Source organism: Rhinatrema bivittatum, chromosome 9 (assembly GCF_901001135.1).
Source record: "Rhinatrema bivittatum chromosome 9, aRhiBiv1.1, whole genome shotgun sequence".
In the NCBI taxonomy this organism is placed as follows: Eukaryota; Metazoa; Chordata; class Amphibia; order Gymnophiona; family Rhinatrematidae; genus Rhinatrema; species Rhinatrema bivittatum.
The window spans coordinates 232192420-232216525 of record NC_042623.1 but is presented as its reverse complement, the minus strand read 5'-3'; the positions used below and the strand labels follow the sequence as shown (position 1 = coordinate 232216525).

Below are 24106 nucleotides of genomic sequence, written 5' to 3'. Positions count from 1 at the left end.
TTGCCCTTCTCTGTACCTTCTCCATCGCAACTATATCTTTTTTGAGATGCGGCGACCAGAATTGTACACAGTATTCCAGGTGCGGTCTCACCATAGAGCAATATAGAGGCATTATGACATCTTCCGTTTTATTAACCATTCTCTTCCTAATAATTACTAACATTCTGTTTGCTTTTTTGACTGCTGCAGCACACTGAGCCGACGATTTTAAAGTATTATCTACTATGATGCCTAGATCTTTTTCCTGGGTGGTAGCTTCTAATATGGAACCTAACATCATGCAACTACAGCAAGTGTTATTTTTCCCTATATGCAACACCTTGCACTTGTCCACATTAAATTTCATCTGCCATTTGGATGCCCAATCTTCCAGTCTTGCAAGGTCCTCCTGTAATGTATCACAATCTGCTTTTGATTTAACTACTCTGAATAATTTTGTATCATCTGCAAATCTGATAACATCACTCGTCGTATTCTTTTCCAGATCATTTATATATATATATAGAAAAGCGGCGGTCCAAGGACAGATCCCTGAGGCACTCCACTGTTTACCCTTTTCCACTGAGAAAATTGACCATTTAATCCTACTTTCTGTTTCCTGTCTTTTAACCAGTTTGTAATCCACAAAAGGACATTGTCTCCTATCCCATGACTTTTTAGTTTTCTTAGAAGCCTCTCATGAGGGACTTTGTGTTAGTTGTCAAAGTTGACGTTATAGTCTCGAGTTCGTCAGCACTTCTGGATATTGATTTTTTTAATTTGACAAAAATATATATACACAAAAATGCACAAAAGTTAAATAAAGTAATGTGACCCTACACCACATCAGAGTCTGCTGTGTATCACTGACTCTGAGTAAGGGGCCTACAAAACTTGATGGCTATATTGATTCGCTTGTTTAACCATCTTTTTTGATTTGTGGGATACAAGCAAGGTTACTGGAATACACTTGTGTGTTTGTGGGTGTTGTATGTGACCAATAAGAATCTGCCATTAGGATCAGAGTAGGTGCTTTTCAATTCAGAATGAATATCTTTATGGATCAGAATTCCTACCCCAGTGTACTTAGAAGAAGGGGTTGCTGCCGCCCAGAATTGGTGAGGAAATTTATCAGATTTCATTAGCCTCTGATATCGCTTCCTGAGGTGCGTTTCTTGAAGGAATACTACATTGTCTCAATCTCTTTGAAGAGTAGGCTTCGCTTTCTCGTAGTATTGAGGTCTTTGACATTTAAAGACAAAAATTTAAATGTCGCCATAGTTACTGAATATTCCCTCCCCTCCGGATATCTAATGGGGCCAGTAGATCCATAGATATCAGGTCATTCAGACTGTAAGTTAGTGTTAGTGAACATGAGACCATCGGTGTGCTAAGATTGCTTCCCTGGTTGTTCCCCACCCCCTAGACCCTGGGATATCATGTCAGTATCCCTGATGTGTACGGAGGAAGTTAAACCGCATTCCCCCGGGCTCCCGTACCGGGTAACATGAACATACAATATATAAATGCAATAAATGTAGTAATATCAACTTAGAGCTCTTATTTATGCAACCCCAATTAAGGAATGGAACACAATGAACAAAATGGTGTCCAGACCATCGGGCACCATCATAGGTCTGGTCATACTTAACTCCAAAGGATAAGAAACCAGCAGATAGCTTGATTTTCATGCTGGATCACTGTCCTTGCTAGTGCTGAGTGGATTTCTTTGTAGTCTCAGTCTCCCTTTCACGGGAGGTTGTCACAATTTCAAGTTGCTGTTATTTGCGGTTCGTCATTCTGGCTATGGTATCTCAATGTGTATGCCCACTTCCTCGACGGATGTGATTCTGTGTGAGACACCTTGTAATATAAATACCAGGCCACCGGGAAAAAGCCAACGGTACCTGACTGCTGCAGTTAGCTTGGCAGTAACACACCGAAATTCATGTCATTTTCGCAAGGTTGCGGTGGAGAGATCCGCAAAGATGGCGAGCTCATGGCCTTCCCAAGTCCAGGAGTGACGCTTCCGGGCGGCATTGAAAATTTTCTCTTTTTGGGCATATGAGTGGTAAAACACTATAATGTTGCGGGGCTTATTCGCCAGTTTGGGTCCCCGTGTTCTATGGGCCCTTTCAATATGAATGTTCTGTTCCTCCTGGTCTATGGTGATCTCGCCACCCGCTAAGAGGAACTTGAAAATTTTACTTACAACTTCTCTGCAGTCACCATATTCCTCACTGTCAGGCACACCTCGAATTCTTATATTACATCTGTGGCTGTGGTTCTCGATATCTTCTAATTTATCTGAGTGCGTTTGACATGTTTCTTGCAGGGCATTATGGTCCTTTCTCAGTTCATTCCAGCTCTCTTCCTGCACCTCAAGGCGGGTTTCTGCCGCATCCGTCCGGTGCCCTATCTCCGCTGTGTCCTCCTGAATCTCCTCGATTAAGGCGTACATCTCAGACTTATAATTCTTGAGGTCTTGCCTCAGCTCCACAAACCATCCGCGCATCTCAGCACGGGTGGGATAATCACTGCTGTTTTTGCCTGGGCCTGTGTTGTCTTCCTCCGTTTCCTCAATTGCCTCCGCCGACGCCATTTTGGATCGTGGGTCGTCTGGATCATCTCTGCTCTTAGTATAAGAATATTTTCGCAAGTCGGAGGTTTTCCTCTTCGCCGACATCAGTTATGCATGTGAATGAGCTATTACTCATTCACTCCGAATACAAAAAGATAAATGTGCCTCTCAGACGCACATTTATCGCTCAGATATTAATGCCTGCCTGGAGCAGGCGTTAATATCTGAGCGCATTGAAAAGAAGTACAGAAAAGCAGTGTATGGGAATGTACAATGTTACGACAATATTGGGAGGAAATTTTAAGGGAGTTGGATCAGATTTTGGGTATATGGATTCCAAGAGAACCAAAGATATGTTTATTTCGCATCCTGGGGGCTACTGCGCAGATGCTTACAGAGCCGGATCAGACATTCCTTAGAAAAGCGTTGATGATAGCGCTGCAGACGATTATGGTGCACTGAATTGCGATTGTTCACCCTATTGCAATTTGAATATATGTCTGCGAACACTTAACTCACTGAAAGCCCAGCATTTGTGTATATCGATTTGGAGTGGTTATTGGTCAACGCTCCCTCGTTCCAAGCAGGACCTTCTTACTAAATATGTAAACATCAAGTATGAAGAATCATCCTGGACAACACCTCGGTCTTCACTTATTTATTTATTTTTAGTTTTTATAGATCGATGTTCCTGTATAATATACATATCACACAGGTGTACAAGGAAGTAAAACTGTCGCCTCGGGGGCGGCTTACATTGTAACAGTTAACAGAGAAACAAAAAGGAGCATAAAGGAGCTTAAAGGAGCATAAATGAACTTAGGGGAGTTTAGAGGAGTTTACACAGTAAAACAATAACAATAACAAACTTATGCACAGGTGGGGGGGTCAAAAACTGTCAGAGTCTAAACTGATAAAGTAGATCTTCCTGCTCTTAGTTCTCCGGGAATGCTTGTGTGAAGAACCAAGTCTTTAGTTTCTTTTTGAATGTATTATGACAGGGTTCAAGGCGAAGGTCTGGAGGTAGCGAATTCCAGAGTGTGGGGCCCGCTGTGGATAGTGCGAGTTTCCTCAGGGAGGTTTTTGCTGGCTGGGTGATTAGCATGTTCTTATACGCACTTCTGGTTGGTTTCTTGGAGGTGTGTAGCTGGAGTTGATAAGTTAAGTTGAGAGGAGCGATGTTATGTAGGGCTTTGTGTATCATCATGATGGTTTTAAAGTGAATCCTGTATTTAATCTGTAGCCAATGAAGCTGCTGGAGGATGGGGGAGATATGTTCCCTTTTTTTGGTGTTTGTGAGAATTCTGGCTGTGGCGTTCAGTACCATCTCAAGTGGTTTAGTGGTTTACTTAATTGAAAGACTTCATGAACTAGTTGGAGAGAATCACGGGGTGGGAGGAGTTGAAGAACTTATGTGACAGGGACTAATAGAAGTCTTAATTTTGTTTATCTGGTTCTTACGAAAATCAATAAAGAAATGTTTTAAAAAAACAAAACAAACAACTCAGGGTGCACCTGAGTGCCATCAGCACGTACCATTAAGGTGTTGCTGGTACGCCCATTTCTGTCTAGCCCATTGTGGGGCAATTTCTGCAGGACTTGTTTCAGCTGAAGCCTCCCCTTTGGCCTCCTGTTGTGTCCTGGGACCTCATTGTAGCTTTGGTGCAGCTCATGCATGACCCCTTTTGAGCTCTTGCGCTCCTGCGATCTTAAGTTCCTGACCTGTAGGATTCTCTTCCTGATGATGGTCACTTTGGCACACAGGGTTAGTGAGCTTCAGGTGTTGGTTACCTATCCACCCTATGCGAAATTGTTTCATGATAGGGTAGTCCTACGTATGCACCCTAAGTTCCTGCCTAAGGTGGTGACTGATTTCCATCCTACTCAGTCCATCATTCTGCCCCCCTTTTTTCTGAGGCCCCATTCTCACTAAGGCAAATGGGCTCTGCACAGCTTAGACTGCAAGAGGGCTTTAGCTTTCTATCTCGAGCACACAGCAGGCCACAGGCAATCTACGCAACTCTTTTTATATCCTTCAACAGGAACAGCTGGGTGTTGCGGTGGGCAAACAAACTCTGTTCAACTGGCTAGCGGATTGTATCTCCTTCTGCTATGCACAGGCGGGCCTTCAGCTTGGAGGCTGAGTAAAGGCTTACTCTGTGAGAGCCATGGCGGTATCTGTTGCTTACTTGTGAGCAGTTCCCATTGCCGAAATCTGCAAGGCCGTAACGTGGAGTTCCCTACACACGTTTGCTGCCCACTACTACCTGGACAAGGATAGTCGACGTGACAGTAGCTTCGGCCAATCTGACCTTCGCAACCTCTTCCAAGCTTAAAACCCAACTCGCCCTGCCTAGGGCCCATGATTCAGGTTCATGCTGTCTCCCTATTTTACCAACAGCACTGCAGTTATTTTTGTGCCTGTTGGCACCTGGTTTGGTGCCTGTTGGTCATAAGCCTTACTGGGAGCAGCCTTTAGCTTGGTATTCACCCATCTGTGAGGACTACCATCCTGCTTGTCTTAGGAGAAAGCAGAGTTGCTTACCTGTAACAGGTGATCTCCTAGGACAGCAGGATGTTAGTCCTCAGGAAACCCGCCCATGACCCCGCAGAGTTGGATTTTTCCTGCGTTTTGTTTTATTTTTTCGCTTGTGAATTCTATGTTACGAGACTGAAGGGGGACCCCGCGTGGATAGTGGCATGCTGTGCATGCTCAGTGTGCCAATCAAAGTTCTAGAAACTTTGATAAAAGTTTTCCTTTGCTGGGCTCCATCTGATGATGTCGCCCATCTGTGAGGACTAACATTCTGCTGTACTAGGAGAACATCTGTTACAGGAAAGCAACTCTGCTTTACCAACTGATGTAACTTTAAGAAGTGGACTAACTCTGTCCCTTTGTCTGCTTCCTGTTACAACTTGGGCAGCTTCAGGTTTGCTGTATATTCTGCTTCACTTAGTAAAATATTGAAAATACTTTTCCTAATTTGTGCATTTATTAAAATAGGAATAACTTTCAGTGAGCAATCGTGTATTGTAGAAAGCACCAAGGAGACAGAAAACCCATATACTTATATTGTGTTTGTATATTAAAGGTTCACCTTTCATTTCGTGAATATTATAACCATCTGTTCAAGATTTAAAAAGGTCCTCCTCCCCCACCCTGGATCATTCAAATGGATTTCAGTGCATTGAGAAATCATTAAACATTTAGTCCATTGCATTTCTGAGCTAATTCTGACACCCTTAGCTCTGCCCAACCCTGACCCCGCTAGCTTTTTGTCTGAATAACCTGTTTCTTTGTGATGCTGTGGCATTTATGTGCATTGTTTGTATCAGTAACCACTTGCTCTAATTTCCCTTTGACAAAGGTGATACCTTTTTATTTATCTGGCTCAGCTAATTGTATACTACTTATAGCAATGACTTATTTTAAGGGAAGAAATTAAAAATCTATCACTGGATTTTGCCAGTTTTAAGATTATCTGGAGTTGTCCAGATTATTATTTTATTAATTGGTCAGAGATTGATATAGTTAGGGAGGGAGTGATTCTGTGGTCTGTACTGAAATATTAATGTATTGCTGATCATCATTTTCCAAGCAGAGAAATGTTTTTTTTTTAATTTGAACTATGCTTAAGCTGTTAATAGTTGGAAAAGCAAAAGGTAAAACCTTTTACTTACTAGTATCTGTGGTTAACAGGCCCTTTTCAGGAAGGCTTTTTCCCATAAGCACAGAATGGGAGAAACCTTCCTATAGAGGCGGACCCTTAGAGGCTTACATTTGTCTTGTGACTCTGCTTATTAATATTTTCCCCTTTGTTTTCTCTTGTTATTTCCTCTGTGCTTCTTTTGATGAATGGCTTATGGTAAAAGGGCTTTGTAAGCCCTCTGGGGATAGAGAAATACCTATAGTATTTGAATGTAATTTGCTCTGAAGAGCTGAAAATATAAAATTCTCACCTTTATAATTTATTCTGACAGGCAGCTCAGAATGACTGTTGGTGGTCATGGAGACAGATCTATAATCTGCGAAGTTGTTTTTATTAAATTAAACCTTGATAAACCAGGTTGGCAGGATTTTTTTTTTTTTTTAAGTCATTTCTTCTGGAAGCTTTTTTTGAGTTGTGATAATAGTGAATGATTAGGGCAACAGTTCTGTACTAGCAGAAAGGGAATAGAGGTTTTGTGTCTCTTTTGCGAAGTTGTGTTGTTTGTACTCAACATCCATATTGTACATGTTGAACAGTGTGTCTAGAGTATGAATTATTTTTGGAATATGCTATAAAACATTTAGAGAAGAACGTGTTCTTCAAGACTGCTTGCAAAAGTACTTTTATCAAATAAGTTGTATATATGGGTCATCCATTTTCCCCTCTGGTACTAAAGGGGAGAGTTGCTTCACTTATTAGAGCCCATGCATATTGATTTGAACCTACCTAAGGAAAAGCCATTTTGAAATATAGATATTTGGAAATTAGAAATTCCAGCATACTGCTTCATTGAAATCTCTATCATTAGAATCAAAGGAAAGGTTTTTGATATGGTTACAGGATACATTTTTCTGTTTTTCCCCTGAATATTCTTTCTTCTTTTTCTACTCCTTTTTTCTTGCTGTCTTATAATAAGCCTGTCTCTTTGGTACTAACAGTGTCACTGATTATATAAAAAGAGAAATCACATTGTTAGGTATTTGTGCAGAGCTGACAAGATGCATTTTGTAATGTTAATGTTGCTTAATGTTGCTGTTGTTTTGTATTGCATCCTTTCCGTTAGTTCGTAAATAAGAATGTTATTTCTGTCTGTTATATATTCTTATCCCTTTTATTTCTTTTTTAAAATATTTGTACAGGCGCTGGTTTTCAATACAGAATAATCAACTGGTATACCAGAAGAAATTTAAGGTAGGATGCCCTGTTAACAAAGATGGTATGTGGAAGACCCAACATCTTTCTGTTCCATTCTTTCTCTCCCCATGCACCACCTAGTGGCTGTTTTACTCTTGCTATTTTTGCTTTAGTGAATGGAGAGAACGAATAATAAAATATTACATTGCACAGGGTTCAATTCACCAAGAGGCTAATAGATATACTAACCTGTGGGATTTCTTGCAGATTAGGGGCCTCATTCACATGGAAGTTTTCTGAGCATTCAAATTAGCTGTACGGAAAATGTCTGCAAGAACCTGCGCTACAGAGCTGGTCGAAAAAAGATGTTTTTTTGCAAAAATTGGTGTGTGAACATGTATTCACTTATCAGTTTTCTACTAATTCATGAATGAGCTGTTTTTCATGTTTTTTTTGCATTTAGCAGCTCATTATTGCTGAATTTAAATACACTTTGAGCATAGCAGAATATGTGGGATCACTTACTACAGAGACTGGCTGAAACTCCAGTGATACACTATCCTCTTGCATTGAGGATGCGTCTCCAGGGTCATATGCCCAGAATGTAAGGGTTAGGGTAGCTGTTATAGTGGGTGATTTAATCATTAGAAATATAGATAGCTGGGTTGCTGGTGGACATATGTGGGATCACTTACTACAGAGACTGGCTGAAACTCCAGTGATACACTATCCTCTTGCATTGAGGATGCGTCTCCAGGGTCATATGCCCAGAATGTAAGGGTTAGGGTAGCTGTTATAGTGGGTGATTTAATCATTAGAAATATAGATAGCTGGGTTGCTGGTGAACATAAAGATTACTTTGTAACTTGCCTGCCTGGTGTGAAGGCAGCAGAACTCACACGCCACCTAAATAACATTTTAGAGAGTGCTAGGGAGGAACGGACAGTTATGATACATGTGAGTACCAGTGACATAGGAAAATGCAGGAGGGAGGTTTTGGAGGCAAAATTTAGGCTCTTAGGTAGGGAAATAAAATCCAGAACCTGTAGGATTGCATTTTCAGAACTGATCCCTGTACCATGCACAGTACCCCAGAAGCAGGCTGAGCCCTGGAGACAATGGTGCAGGGAAAAGAGTTTTAGATTTGTTAGGATCTGGGAATCGGTGGGCCAGATCTTAAAATCTACACCCGATTTTATAAGATGCGCGCGCAGTTGCGCACATGTTATAAAATCCAGGGTTGGCGCGCGTAAGGGGGTGCACAATTGTGCAACTTGGGTACACCGAGCCGCACAGCCTTCCTCCGTTCCCTTCGCCCCCCTTACCTTTGTCCTATAAGTTGCGCCTGCCTCTGGATAGGCGTAGATTGTGAGCGCCGGCCGATGGCCGGCCCGCAGTCCTGGGCACAGCAGCAAATGGCTGCTGTGCCTGGAGGCTCCGCCCCTGCCCCGCCCCAGACCACCCTCTTTTTCAAAGCCCCAGGACATACGCACGTCCCGGGGCTTGTGCGCGTCACTGGGTTTTCGGAGTTACGCGCGTAACCCTTTGAAAATCCACCCCATTCTGTGGAAAGTGGGGAGGGGCCTGTTCAGATGGGATGGACTCCACCCTAAACAGAATGGTACCAGGCTGCTGGCATTAACTTTTAAGAAGGAGATAGAGTATCTTTTAAACTAGATGATGGAGGAAGGCCGACAGAAATTCAGAAGTACAGACCAAATATTTTCTGTTGGAAAGGAAACAGTAGAGCTAGGGGTCCTGAAATTAAACTTCATAGGGAATGACTCAGAACTGTCAGGAAATATTTCTTCACAGAAAAGGTGGTGGATGCCTGGAATGCCCTTCTGAAGGAGGGAGGAGAAGATGAAAACAATCAAATAATTCAGGCATGGGATAAATACTGTGAATCTCAAAAGGCTAGAGGACAGAAATAAGAAAAGATTGCTTGGGGGTTAACCCGCTTGGTGCAACAGTTACTAGCCTTATCAGAAGCACGGAGATTACTACAGTCAACCAATAAGCCTTGATATCTTTGACGCAACCTCAACATCACTCTCTGCTTTGATGGTGGGGTGGGGAAGGGGAATTGGATTCAGATGGCAACTAACAGAGGCCCAGACTTTTATGGTCTGGGAGTACTGATATGCAGACGTAAGAGAAAAAGCACAGGACTGCTTCTTTAGCCAAGTCCAAAAACAAAGCAAGTCAGCAATGCCGGACTTTTCTGGAAGGCTTCTCACCCAGTAAAAATGTTGCTAGCAGCAATTATTTATGGGTTTGACAGTTGCTTGGTTTTTGATTGTAAATATTTCTATCCTTATAAGGATTGGGGGTAACTGCATGGACCACCCTTAAGAGAAAGCAGGGGTGACCTACACAGCACAGTAGATATTACTAAGAGAAGCTTACTTGGCAGACTGGGTGAACCATTTGGTTCTTTTCTTCTGTCATTACTATGTTACTATGGTTCAGAATGATGTATCTTTGAAGGATACTAATAAAACAGGAAAGCTAGGTCATTCTGAGAGGTTACATAAAAAATTGTCATGCTGGGTCAGACGAAGGGTCCATCAAGCCCAGCATCCTGATTCCAACAGAGGCCAAACCAGGCCACAAGAACCTGGCATTTACCCAAACACTAAGAAGATCCCATGCTACTGATGCAATTAATAGCAGTGGCTATTCCCTAAGTCAACTTGATTAATAGCAGTTTTTGGACTTCTTCTCCAAGAACTTATCCAAACCTTTTTTGAACCCATCTACACTAACTGCACTAACCACATCCTCTGGCAACAAATTCCAGAGCTTTATTGTGCATTGAGTGAAAAAGAATTTTCTCCGACTTGCTAACTTCATGGAATGCCCCTAGTCCTTCTATTATTATTCTATTATTAGTTTTTTAGTTTAGTTTGTAGTTTTTAACGTTTTAGATGTAATGTTTTTATTTGATATAGTATAACTGTTTTAATTGGTGTATCTTATTATGTATGTTTATATACTTGTAAACTGCTTAGCCAGACAGATCCTGTTTAATTTGCAGTATATAAATTCTTTTAAAAAAATAAAAATAAATAAAATATTCAAAAGTGTAAATAACCGAGTCACATCTACTCGTTCAAGACCTCTCATGATCTTAAAGACCTCTATCATATCCCCCCTCAGCCGTCTCTTCTCCAAGCTGAACAGCCCTAACCTTTTCAGCCTTTCCTCATAGAGGAGTTATTCCATCCCCTTTATCATTTTGGTTACCCTTCTCTGTACCTTCTCCATCTCAACTATATCTTTTTTGAGATGCGGCGACCAGAATTTTACACAGTATTCAAGGTGCGGTCTCACCATGGAGTGATATCGAGATATTATGACATTTTCTGTTTTATTACCCATTCCCTTTCTAATAATTCCCAAAATTCTGTTTGCTTTTTTGACTGCTGCAGCACACTGAGCTGACGATTTTAAAGTAATATCCACTATGATGCCTAGATCTTTTTCCTGGTTGGTAGCTCCTAATATGGAACCTAACATTGTGTAACTACAGCAAGTGTTATTTTTCCCTATATGCAACACCTTGCACTTGTCCACATTAAATTTCATCTGCCATTTGGATGCCCAATCTTCCAGTCTTGCAAGGTCCTCCTGTAATGTATCACAGTCTGCTTGTGATTTAATGTATCACAGTCCGCTTGCAAACAAATGCTAAAGTAGCTCATGTGCCTTTAAGTAAAGACATGTTTTGAAATGTCTATATATAAATGCTAGGTCTAAAAATAATAAGTTGTGAGAATTAGAATGCATAGCACTGAATGAAGAGGTATGTTTAATTGGCATCTAAGACCTGGTGGAACGAGGATAACCAGTGATGCACTGGGATACCAGGGGAACAAATTATATCGCAATGATAAGATGGATCAAATTGGAGGGGTTCCTCTGACCTAATATCGTCATGATATTAAGTCGGAGGATATACAGAAAAGCAGCATTTTCTGCTTTTCTGAACACATTTGTGGGCTGCTACGAAATTAACACATGGCCACACCACATCCTTCCCAGGGAGCCTCCCATTTACACATGTACGCGCACGCACACACCCTTCCCAGGCAGCCTCCCGTACGCGTGCACCCGCACCCTTCCCAGGCAGCCTCCCGTACGCGTGCACCCGCACCCTTCCCAGGCAGCCTCCCGTACGCGTGCACCCGCACCCTTCCCAGGCAGCCTCCCGTACGCGCACCTGCATACCCTTCCCAGGCAGCCTCCCGTACGCATGCGCCCGCATACCCTTCCCAGGCAGCCTCCCGTACGCGCGCGCCCGCATACCCTTCCCAGGCAGCCTCCCGTACGCGCGCGCCCGCCTACCCTTCCCAGGCAGCCTCCCGTACGCGCGCGCCCGCCTACCCTTCCCAGGCAGCCTCCCGTACACGAGCGCGCCCGCCTACCCTTCCCAGGCAGCCTCCCGTACACGAGCGCGCCCGCCTACCCTTCCCAGGCAGCCTCCCGTACGCGCGCGCCCGCCCGCCCGCATACCCTTCCCAGGCAGCCTCCCGTACGCGCGCGCCCGCCCGCATACCCTTCCCAGGCAGCCTCCCGTACGCGCGCGCCCGCCCGCATACCCTTCCCAGGCAGCCTCCCGTACACGCGCGCCCGCATACCCTTCCCAGGCAGCCTCCCGTACACGAGCGCGCCCGCATACCCTTCCCAGGCAGCCTCCCGTACACGCGCGCCCGCATACCCTTCCCAGGCAGCCTCCCGTACACGAGCGCGCCCGCATACCCTTCCCAGGCAGCCTCCCGTACACGAGCGCGCCCGCATACCCTTCCCAGGCAGCCTCCCATACACGAGCGCGCCCGCATACCCTTCCCAGGCAGCCTCCCGTACACGAGCGCGCCCGCATACCCTTCCCAGGCAGCCTCCCATACACACAGACGGTTTAGTCAAAGACCTGAGAAAAGCGCCATGTTTTTAGATAATTTTTGAAATGTTAATGCTTTAATGGCAGATGTGTTAAAAGCAGTAGAATTGACCAGGAGAGAGTTTTGTTCATGATCTTCATTTCTTCTTCTTTTAGGATAATCCCACTGTTGTTGTCGAAGATTTGCGACTTTGCACAGTTAAACATTGTGAAGATATAGAAAGACGTTTCTGCTTTGAAGTTGTCTCACCCACAAAGTAAGTGGTTACTTTTTAAAATATGCCTTTTCATGAATATTTCCTTTATTGTGCTTGCATCTGGCATTACTCAAAGAATATCAAACAGCAATCATGCCAGCTTGCTGACTTTAGAATAATTTCACAATTTGTGCTTACTATACCAAAAGACTAAACAAATTTTCTCTGACTTTTTGGAGTAAAATGTTCTAGGACAGATGGAAAAAAATGTATTTGTAACCCTTCTTTGGTGGTGTGTTCTAACCTCAGAGCTCATGTGTCTTTTCTTTCACTAGGAGCTGTATACTGCAGGCAGATTCAGAAAAACTGCGCCAAGCATGGATTAAAGCAGTTCAGACCAGCATTGCAACAGCATACAGGGAAAAGGGGACCGAGTCTGAGGTTAGTAACAATGAAAGGAAGGCTTTATGTTTCTGCTATGCTTTTCAACATCAAAAAGTTTGCAGCATCTATAACATTATTTATTTATTTTATTTATTTATTTTGCATTTTTATATACCGACATTCTTGTATCAGAGACAAATCATACCAGTTTACATTAAAAACAGAGTATGCAGGAAAATAGGTTTCCTAAGTCAAATACATTGAACATATTTAATAAACAAAGGATTACTAAACACTATGAAAAAAGGTTAATTAACAAAGGAAGGTAGCACAAAGGATTGCACGAAGGGGTGCACAAAGGGGAGTGCCCCTTTGGCGCACCCCTTCGGCGCGCGACGCCTGGTGGAATGTGGCCGTTTACCGGCTCGCCGCTGAGCGTGATGACGTCGGGGGGGGGGGGCGGGTCTCTTCATCCCTGAGTTCACAGCATTCTCAGTTTCAGCGCAAAGTGTTTTTTCAATTTCAATTATAGATTTTTTTCTAACAAATGTATCTTGAAGTATATTGGTGGCTACACTTACATTCTGTGATGAGGCAAGGCCCTGTTTATGTAGAAGTATCTGGAGGCTTTAGTCTACTCCCAGGTCTTTGAGGTCTGAATTAACCAGACCTTATATAGCCAGATATTTGTGGTGATCGTAGCCCATATTTTATAGATTGAAAAACCCTTTGCTTCCATGGGGTTCAGCCATTTTACAATCATCTTTCATTAGGAGCATATAAGTCAGACCAGGTTTTTCAGATCCAAGTCTCAACTTTGTGATTTGTAACAGAAATTGAAAAATCAGGCCTGACCTACCTGGAACCTAGTATCCTATCCTACTCAGTGGTGTAATTTGTCACTTCCTCGTGTTTGTATATCTGTAACTATTGTTAAATATCTTAATTTCTGTTTAGAAAACTGACAGGAAATCAACCCCATCCACAGGAAGTGTAGAATATGGCAGTGAAGTAAAAGAGAAGTTGGTGAAAGGTGAAAGTGCACTCCAGCGGGTTCAGTGTATTGCTGGCAATACCAACTGTTGTGATTGTGGCTTGGCAGATCCTCGCTGGGCCAGCATCAACCTGGGCATTACCCTGTGTATTGAGTGTTCAGGCATACACAGGTAGGTGGTCCTTGGGACTCTACCATGTTCCACATAGAGATGAAGGCATTGAATTGGCACAGACTAGATAACTATGAGGGTCTCACACTTGTTAAAGCAGCTTTTCTACATTTAGTTTTTGCAAGCCACTGTCACCAGACGGCATTAGGGTAGCAGGCTGAGAACCAGGGAAGCCAGGGTTGAAATCCTACTTCTCCTGATGGTCCTATAACCTTGGGCAAGTCATTTCATCCTCCATTGTCTCAGGTACAATATATTTATAAATGATCTGGAAAGAAATACGATGAGTGAGATAATCAAATTTGCAAATGACACAAAATTGTTCAGAGTAGTTAAATCACAAGCAGATTGTGATAAATTGCAGGAAGACCTTGTGAGACTGGAAAATTGGGCATCCAAATGGCAGATGAAATTTAATGTGGATAAGTGCAAGGTGATGCATATAGAGAATAATAACCCATGCTATAATTACACAATGTTGGGTTCCATATTAGGTGCTACAACCCAAGAAAGAGATCTAGGCGTCATAGTGGATAACACATTGAAATCGTCGGTTCAGTGTGCTGCGGCAGTCAAAAAAGCAAACAGAATGTTGGGAATTATTAGAAAGGGAATGGTGAATAAAACAGAAAATGTCATAATGCCTCTGTATCGCTCCATGGTGAGACCGCACCTTGAATACTGTGTACAATTCTGGTTGCCGCATCTCAAAAAAGATATCATTGCGATGGAGAAGGTACAGAGAAGGGGCTACCAGAATGATAAGGGGAATGGAACAGCTCCCCTATGAGGAAAGACTAAAGAGGTTAGGTCTTTTCAGCTTGGAGAAGAGACGGCTGAGGGGGGATATGATAGAGATGTTTAAAATTATGAGAGGTCTAGAACGGGTAGATGTGAATCAGTTATTTACTCTTTCGGATAGTAGAAAGACTAGGGGGCACTCCATGAAGTTAGCATGGGGCACATTTAAAACTAATCGGAGAAAGTTCTTTTTTTCCTGGCGTGTAGCCAGATGGACTCAGAATGAATGGGATAGTATCCGCGTGCTAGCAGTTGGAGACGGATCTGACGTCAGCACGGGGGTATATATATCCCCACAGGAAGCGTAGCAACTCAGTAATTTCCGTCTCCAAAGCAGTTTGGAGTGCCTGCACGCTAGTTGAGCGTGCTTTCCAAGACTACTTTCTACTTTCTGTAAAAATATCGAGCCCCGTGCTCCTGCGGTGATACCCGAAGGTCACTCCCCCAGTTGAGCTGCCCGGGGTGATTCCCGTGATCCCCCCGGAGGTTAAGTCCTCAGTCCAGTGGCCGAATCGCGGCAGGGACACAGCCCCCAGGCGAGGTTCGGGTGAGGCTTACGAGGCGCCTCGGTCCCGGCGTGGACGAGGCAGCGGGTGCATATCCTCAAACGCGGTGGTGAAGGTAGTTGCCCGCTCTCCCCGCAGCCGGAGACCGCCTGGGTTCCAGCCGAGAAGCGCTGAGGTTCAGGTGAGGCGTACATCTCGTTTTTCGGGTCTCTGAAGGAACAGAGGATCGGCGGCATGGCACGCCAAGGAGGGCGCCATTTTGTAGGCCTCGTTCAGGTAGGGCACCGGTAATAGGCGTAGGTTTTATTCCTCCTTGTGCGTATATTGCCTTATTGTTGTGAGCATTTCCACTTGGCCGCTGCTGGGCGCCATCATCCACAAGATTCAGAAACACCGGGGCCTAGTTCTTCTAGTGGCACTAGACTGGCCAAGAAGACCCTGGTACGCAGACATGAGAAGACTACTGGCAGGGGAGCCTCTTCCCCTGCCTCCTCTCCGGGGCCTTCTACGTCAAGGTCCCATCCTCCACGAGGATCCAGCTCAATTCTCTCTTACGGTCAGGCCATTAAGAGGGCTAGACTGAAGAAAAGAGGTTACTCGGAGCCCGTGATTGATACACTCCTCCGAGCTTGCAAGTTTTCCACATCCCTCACCTACGTTTGCATCTGGAGAGTATTCGAAGCATGGTGCGACACTCATGGCACCAATCCACATGCGACCACAATCCCTATTGTGTTGGATTTCCTGCAGGATGGACTTCAGAAGGGTCTCTCCCTCAGCTCCATCAAGGTTCAGGTCGCTGCGCTGTCTTGCTATGGTCCCAGGAGGGATGGCAAGACCATTGCCAAGCACCCAGATGTTTCTCGCTTCCTGCAAGGAGTCAAGCATATTCGTCCGCCACTGAAGTGGCCTGTGCCTTTGTGGAACCTCAACCTTGTTTTGGATTTCCTCGCGGGGTCCACCTTCAGACCCCTTCGGGGCCTATCTCTCCGTTCTCTAACCTTGAAGATGGTGTTCTTGCTGGCTGTATGTTCAACCCGCCGCATCTCAGAGCTACAAGCACTGTCCTGCCGTGATCCATTTCTCAGGATCACTCCGGAGGCTATCCATCTTCGGACGGTCCCCTCCTTTCTACCGAAAGTGGTTTCACAGTTTCATCTTAACCAAACCATATCCTTGCCGACCACGGCGGGTCTGCAGAAATCTGAAGAAGGGCGTTTATTGCGCCATCTCGACATTGGCAGATTACTGCCCAGATATCTGGAAGTGACACAACAACTACGAAGGACGGACCATCTGTTCATCCTGCACAGCGGGAAGAAGCAAGGTGAAGCGGCCTCGCGGCCCACCATCGCCTGTTGGATTAAAGAAGTTATCAGAGCAGCTTACGTAGAAGCCGGGAAGTCTCCGCCTCTACAAGTCAAGGCTCATTCTACCAGAGCACAAGCGACATCCTGGGCTGAATCCAGGATGCTGTCGCCTGCAGAAATCTGTAAAGCGGCGACGTGGTCCTCCCTCCATACCTTCTCCAGATTCTACCGTCTGGATGTCCAGGCCAGGGAGGACTCAGCATTTGCGAGGGCGGTACTACATGGTCCTCAGGCAGCCTCCCGCCCAGGCTGGGAGTAAAGCTTTTGTACATCCCATTCGTTCTGAGTCCATCTGGCTACACGCCAGGAAATGTTGAGATTACTACCTGATAATCTCCTTTTCCTTAGTGTAGACAGATGGACTCAGCATCCCGCCCAGCTGCCTGTGTACATGGGTTTCACCGATTCAAGGTAAGCCATGTCTTCTGTTCCATAAGAGCGTACACTCTACCTGATGTCAACGCCTTCCGGTTGTGAATGCTGGCGGTCACCAGCTACTGTCAATCGGTCAGGGGAATCCTGTTTTCACTTTTCACTGAGCGTCAGTACACACATCCATAACAGCTTTTGCAAGGAAGATTACTTAGTTGCTACGCTTCCTGTGGGGATATATATACCCCCGTGCTGACGTCAGATCCGTCTCCAACTGCTAGCACGCGGATGCTATCCCATTCGTTCTGAGTCCATCTGTCTACACTAAGGAAAAGGAGATTATCAGGTAGTAATCTCAACATTACTCGACGCACAATTAAACTCTGGAATTTGTTGCCAGAGGATGTGGTTAGTGCAGTTAGTATAGCTGTGTTTAAAAAAGGATTGGATAAGTTCTTGGAGGAGAAGTCCATTACCTGCTATTAAGTTCACTTAGAGAATAGCCACTGCCAATAGCAATGGTAACATGGAATATACTTAGTTTTTGAGTACTTGCCAGGTTCTTATGGCCTGGATTGGCCACTGTTGGAGACAGGATGCTGTGCTTGATGGTCTGACCCAGTATGGCATTTTCTTATGTTCTTATAACTTGTTAGCCCTCTAAGGCAGGGAAGTACTTATTGCATCTAAAAGTAACTTGCCTTGAGCTCAGGTTTGGAAAGATGATTAATTTAAAATCTAAAATCCAAATAAAACCTAACATGGAATATCTCCTGTTTTGGAGCTTATAGAAAGTCCTGAATACTTTAGCTTAATTGCTCATGTTGCTTGTGTTATATCTCTCTATTAGAGTTACACCCTGATTTAGAAAAATAAGACAGTGTAGTCTATGTAAAATATAAGAAAAACCAGAGCTGATAATTTGTGTGATTTGAATATATAGTGCATCCTTTCTTTTACTCTGATTAGGAGTCTTGGTGTTCATTTTTCCAAAGTAAGATCTTTGACGTTGGATACATGGGAGCCTGAACTGCTAAAGGTATAACAATTATTTTCACTATAATTTAAATGTTTGCATTTCACCACAGAAAATTAATTGTTTTCATTTTCTTGCCAAACAGCTAATGTGTGAACTGGGAAATGATGTCATAAATGGGATTTATGAAGCTAGACTGCAAAGAATGGATGTGAAGAAGCCCCAACATGGAAGCCAAAGGTATTTGCATAGATTGCTATTTGTTAGTTTGGGCTTTTTTTTTTTTTTAAATAAATTCTAGCTTTAAAGTTTTTTTTTAATTAAAGAAAACATTCATACCATTATTAATTTCATTGTTTCAGATTGTTAGGTTATGCAATTGACCAAGTTCTATTAAATTTAAAAAAAAACAACCCAGTTTTCTTCTCAAACAACTCTTGTTAGGTTAGGTCTGATGACTCAGTGGCTTGGGGGAGTGATGGTAGGGAATCCAGGTTCTGATTTTTGTGCCTACTGCAGCTGGGAAGGAAGTGTCAATCAGTGCACATGAGGGGAAGCTTATTGGCTAGATCCAGGGCACATATGTCCCAGGATCTAGAGGAAGTTGTCATCTTTTGGCATTGGCCAAGGATTGTTTCTCCAATGGCTATGCATGACAGTAGGGGAAATTAAGAACGAGTAGTTATTTATTTTAATTCAATAGTCATTTAATTTCTCAAAATCTCTAAGTGGCTTCCAAACTGGATATAAAATTTATAAAAACATAAAATAAAGAAAACAAAAATAGAAAATCACATACAATACTATTAAAAAAAATGGCAGTATATTCAGCACTATTTAGCCAGACAAATTTGTATTTATCTGGTTAAGTAGCAGCGGCTGAATATCCAGCTAAATAGCTGGCTAAGAGGCAGGCAGGGTGAAGGCGTTCAAGTGAGGAGCTGACTTGGATATTCACAGTTAGCCGACTAAGTTATCCAGCTAAGTCTGGTCAAACAATAGGATGGCTCTAAAGTTAGCCAGATAAGCTTATCTGACTAACTTTAAGATAGCTGGATATATTCAGCAGCTCGGCTATGAGCTGAGTAAGCCAGATAAATTTATACAGGTAACTAGCACAGTGGCCTAATATCTACCAAAATATTGGTAGCTGTGATCACCCTATTCACTCCCCACCTCCGACCTAACACACAGCTCAAACAGCACAATATATGAGTAATTGGGAAATCAAGGCTGCATCTTTATTAATAATATGATAAAAGCTATTTCCATAGCCAAATCACTCTTCTCTTATATAATAACAAACTGGGTTACATCAATACTGTCCATCTTAAACAAGCAAGATAGTCACCTTTATTCCCCTGCTGTGATTCCAAGCAAAGGGGCCCTGATGTCTAGGTTCTTGCCCACTGAGCTGCATGGACTGCCAGCTCCCTAACACATGTGGCAACATGAGGAGCCTATTCCACCCATTTGATTGACAACCAGCTAACCAAAACACATTGTAATTGTATGTCAACATAACATAATCCTGACTGCTGGCTAGAGTACCCTGCCACAGGCACGAGGCAGTAATACATTTTGCTAGTGCTCCCAACTAAATCATCTGCAGCCTCAGTGTACAGACTGCAAAAGGATGCCCTCCGGGGCTTCCTAGAATGTATTAAAAAAGAAAAAAGTTGTAACCAATATCTGATAGATATATTCTTTCTCACAGGACAAGCAGGATGGTTGTCCTCACAAATGGGTGACATCGAGGATGGAGCCCAACCACGGAAAACTTCTGTCAAAGTTTCAGGAACTTTGACTGGCCCCTACTGGGCATGCCCAGCGCGGCACCAACCCTGCAGCCAGCAGGAGTCTCCCTTCAGTCTTCTTTTTTCCGCGTAGCAGTTGCCACGCGGTTAAGGAGCTCTTATCACATTCCTGACAGGAATCTCTTCAACTTTATTCTTGAAGAAAAAATTGCCCCTCAGGGGTCTCCCTTCTTCAATTTTTACTCCGCGGTACTTCGGTAAGTTTTTTGCCGTCGTTTTTGTCGGCTACCGTCGAATTTGGCCCTCGAGGCCTGTTGGCAGTCGACCGTCCCGCGGCTAAATTTTTGGCCTATGGCCATGGCGTCGGGGTTCCGTCGGTGCCCGGACTGCACACGTACTATGTCCATCATAGACCCCCATAGAGTCTGTGTTTTGTGTTTAGGGAGTGAGCATGATGTCCTGACTTGCACCAAATGTGCCTTAATGACACCAAAAGGTCGCAAAGCTAGAATGGAGAAGATGGGATTCCTTTTCCATGCTCATACTCAGACGCCATCGATTGCATCGACGTCATCGGAACCGGCACCGTCGAAGTCCCATCGTCATCGACAGCCTCCTGGTGACCGTCCGCCATCGACGTCTTCACGGCCATCGACGCCTGTCCCTTCCCCCGAAGATCGAGGGGATCGGAAAGACAAACATCGCCATTGACGTCATAAGTCTCGGACCGTCGAGGAATCGAAGTCATCGACCTCCGTGCTGTCCGAGCCTCCGTCGAAGAAGTCTCGACCAGAAGTGGCACCGTCCACTCCTGTCTCGCAGACACCGAGGCAACCCTCACCCCTCCGGGGTTTGGGAGCCGCGATTCCACCGGTGACGGTGGTCCCTCCGGCTCAGCCTCAGCCTCCTTCTCCCGTAGAGCCGGGTCTTGTTACCCCAGGTCTCCGGGTAGAACTGGACCGGCTGGTCCAGGAGGCCATCGATAAGGCGATGCTACGGTTCCAGACTCCTTCGGCACCGACCCCGGCACCGAGAGTGGAACCGGTCACTGACCCGATTCCAGCAGCACTGGCACCGCTGCTTGCTCGGATGGAAGCGCTTATGAATGCCCTTCCACCGGCAACACCTGGGTCACCGACAGCCTTCTCGTCAGGTGGAGAAACACCGTACCGAATTCCTCCTTCGGGGGTAGTTCCATCGGTGCCTTGTCGTCCCTAGCCACCGATACATTCCTCGGGGGCGATATGCACATCAGCTCCACCGAGATTTTCGATGACGGCACCGATTCCTTCGATGCCGACACCGATTCCTTCGATGCCGGCACCGGCACTGATGCCGGCACCGATTCCATCGAGGAAATTCTCGATGCCCCCGGTAATTCCTTCGAATCTCTCGGAGCCTCAACCGGGGCCTTCAGGTATACAGCCCCCTCATGGTCCTATAGGTCAGCAGCCTGATCCTTATGACACCTGGGGTGATGATACCTCTACTGACACCGATGATTTGCCTTCACCACCCTCTCCTGCGGAGAGTAGAAAGCGTTCTCCCCCTGAGGACCTCTCTTTCATAAATTTTGTGAAGGACATGTCTGAGTTGGTTCCTTTTCAGCTTCAATCTGAACAAGATGACAGGCACCAGATGATGGAGTTGCTCCAATTCTTGGATGCCCCCAAAGTCATCACCTCTATTCCAATTCATCAGGTTTTTCTGGACCTTCTAAAAAAGAATTGGGAATCTCCTGGTTCTGTTGCTCCAGTGAACAAAAAAGCTGACTCTACTTATCTTGTACAGTCAGCACCTGGCTTTCAGAAACCACAATTAGATCATCACTCTGTTGTGGTAGAATCAGCTCAAAAGAAAGCTAAAAGATTAAAGCCACATTCTTCCATACCTCCTACTAAGGAAAATAAATTCCTAGATAGTATAGGTAGGAAAGTATACCAAGGAGCTATGCTAATTTCCAGAATAGCTTCTTATCAGTTGTATATGACCCAATACAATAGGGTCATCCTGAAACAGATGCAGGAGTATTAAGATGCCTTACCAGAGCAGTTCCAGCCACAGCTTCAGTCCCTACTAAATAAAGGGTTTGAAGCTGGGAAGCATGAAATAAGAACAGCTTATGACATCTTTGATGCTTCCACTAGACTTTCTGCTACGGCCATCTCTGCCAGATGCTGGGCTTGGCTTAAGTCATCTGACCTTCGCCCGGAAGTTCAGGACAGGCTCTCTGATTTGCCCTACCTAGGGGATAATTTATTTGGTGAGCAAATTCAGCAAATTGTTGCAGAACTGAAGGATCATCATGAGACACTTAAACAGCTCTCATCTATTCCTTCTGACTTGCCTTCTAAACAACCATTTAAGAAGGACTCAAAAAAGTCATTCTTCCGTCCACGGAAGTATTATCCCCCACTAGCCAAGTCTAGGCCTGCGAGGCCTTACCATAAAACTCAGCCTCGTCAGTCTCAAACAAAAACCCGCAGCAGCTCCACAACCTGGCCCTGCATCGGGTTTTTGACTTTCAATTAGAGAGCAGATGCCAAATCCCTCTTTCAACTATACCAGTAGGAGGTCGGTTAAGCCACTTTCTAGAAAAATGGCAGCATATCACCACAGATCAATGGGTGATAGCGATAATTGCACAGGGTTACCACCTCAACTTCCTGACTCTCCCTTCGGACTCCCCACCCCTGCAGGCGTGGAGACTCACCGATCACTCTATTATTCTAGAGCAGGAGGTTTCCCTTCTCCTCCAGTCAAACGCTATAGAACCCGTTCCTCCCTCACAACAAGGACTAGGGTTCTACTCCAGGTACTTTCTGATCCCAAAAAAGTCAGGAGGACTTGGACCAATCCTGGACTTACGAGCCCTCAACAAGTACCTTCACAAAGAGAAGTTCAAGATGGTAACCCTGGGCTCGCTTCTCCCTCTGCTGCAAAGAGGGGACTGGCTATGCTTTCTAGACCTAAAAGATGCCTATACTCACATTGGGATAGCTCAGTCTCATCGCAAATACCTCCGTTTTTTAGTAGGCCGAAATCATTACCAATACCGAGTGCTCCCTTTCGGCCTGGCATCCACACCACGAGTTTTCACCAAATGCCTTGTGGTGGTTGCAGCTTTTCTCAGGAAGGAAGGTGTCCACGTCTACCCCTACCTGGACGATTGGTTAATCAGGGCCCCAACCCAGCAAATTGCTCGGTCCTCCCTGACCCTAACAATTCAAACTCTGCTTTCTCTAGGGTTTCTTGTCAATTACGAGAAATCCTACTTAGTCCCATCTCAGACCTTATCCTTCATTGGGGCAGACTTGGACACCTTACAGGCAAAAGCCTTTCTTCCTCATCCACGGGTTCAAACCCTTGTGTCCCTAACTCGCCAGCTGCAGTCTCAACCTACAGCTACAGCTCGCCACTTCCTCATTCTACTGGGACACATGGCCTCCTCAGTTTGTGACTCCCATGGCCCGTCTGGCCATGAGAGTCACACAATGGACTCTGAGATTGCAATGGACCCAAGCTGTTCAGCCTCTGTCCTCCATTGTTCGCATCACCGATGCACTCCGTCTGTCTCTTGCCTGGTGGACAAATCAATTCAACCTCCTACAGGGCTTGCCTTTTCTTCCACCAGACCCTCAGGTAATCCTCACCACCGACGCTTCCAACATCGGTTGGGGAGCCCATGTAAACAATCTACAAACTCAAGGATTCTGGTCACTAGAGGAAGCCAAACACCAGATAAATTTCCTGGAGCTGCGAGCAATTCGCTATGCTCTCGGGACCTTTCAGGATTGCCTATCGAACCACGCAATCTTAATTCAGACGGACAACCAGGTGGCCATGTGGTACATAAACAAGCAGGGAGGCACAGGCTCCTTCCTTCTGTGTCAGGAAGCTGCGCAGATTTGGGCAGAAGCCCTCTCCCACTCCATGTACCTCAGGGCCACCTACCTGCCGGGAGTAGACAATGTATTGGCAGACCAGCTCAGCCGTGTCTTCCAACCACACGAGTGGTCACTCAATCCCTTGGTAGCGACCTCTCTGTTTCACAAATGGGGTGATCCCCACATAGACCTCTTTGCGTCCCCTCAGAACCACAAAGTAGACAATTACTGCTCTCTCATTCGGAGCCAGCACTCTCGGCCGAGGGATGCATTCTCCCTCACATGGACAACCGGTCTGCTTTATGCATTCCCTCCACTTCCTCTTCTGTCGAAGACTCTCGTGAAGCTGCGTCAGGACAGGGGAACTATGATCCTGATAGCAC

The 24106-nt window shown here is 45.0% G+C and overlaps 1 protein-coding gene across 2 annotated transcripts in view; it reads left to right on the top strand.

The window, feature by feature from the left end:
- ACAP2 (ArfGAP with coiled-coil, ankyrin repeat and PH domains 2) overlaps nt 1–24106 on the top strand; it is a 338624-nt gene that overhangs the window by 222009 nt on the left and 92509 nt on the right. For both annotated transcript variants that reach the window (XM_029615073.1, XM_029615074.1), the window contains 6 exons: nt 7410–7461; nt 12464–12564; nt 12840–12945; nt 13846–14054; nt 18073–18142; nt 18225–18319. In XM_029615073.1, coding sequence (XP_029470933.1) covers nt 7410–7461; nt 12464–12564; nt 12840–12945; nt 13846–14054; nt 18073–18142; nt 18225–18319 — 633 coding nt within the window. The remainder of the gene's footprint in view (nt 1–7409; nt 7462–12463; nt 12565–12839; nt 12946–13845; nt 14055–18072; nt 18143–18224; nt 18320–24106) is intronic.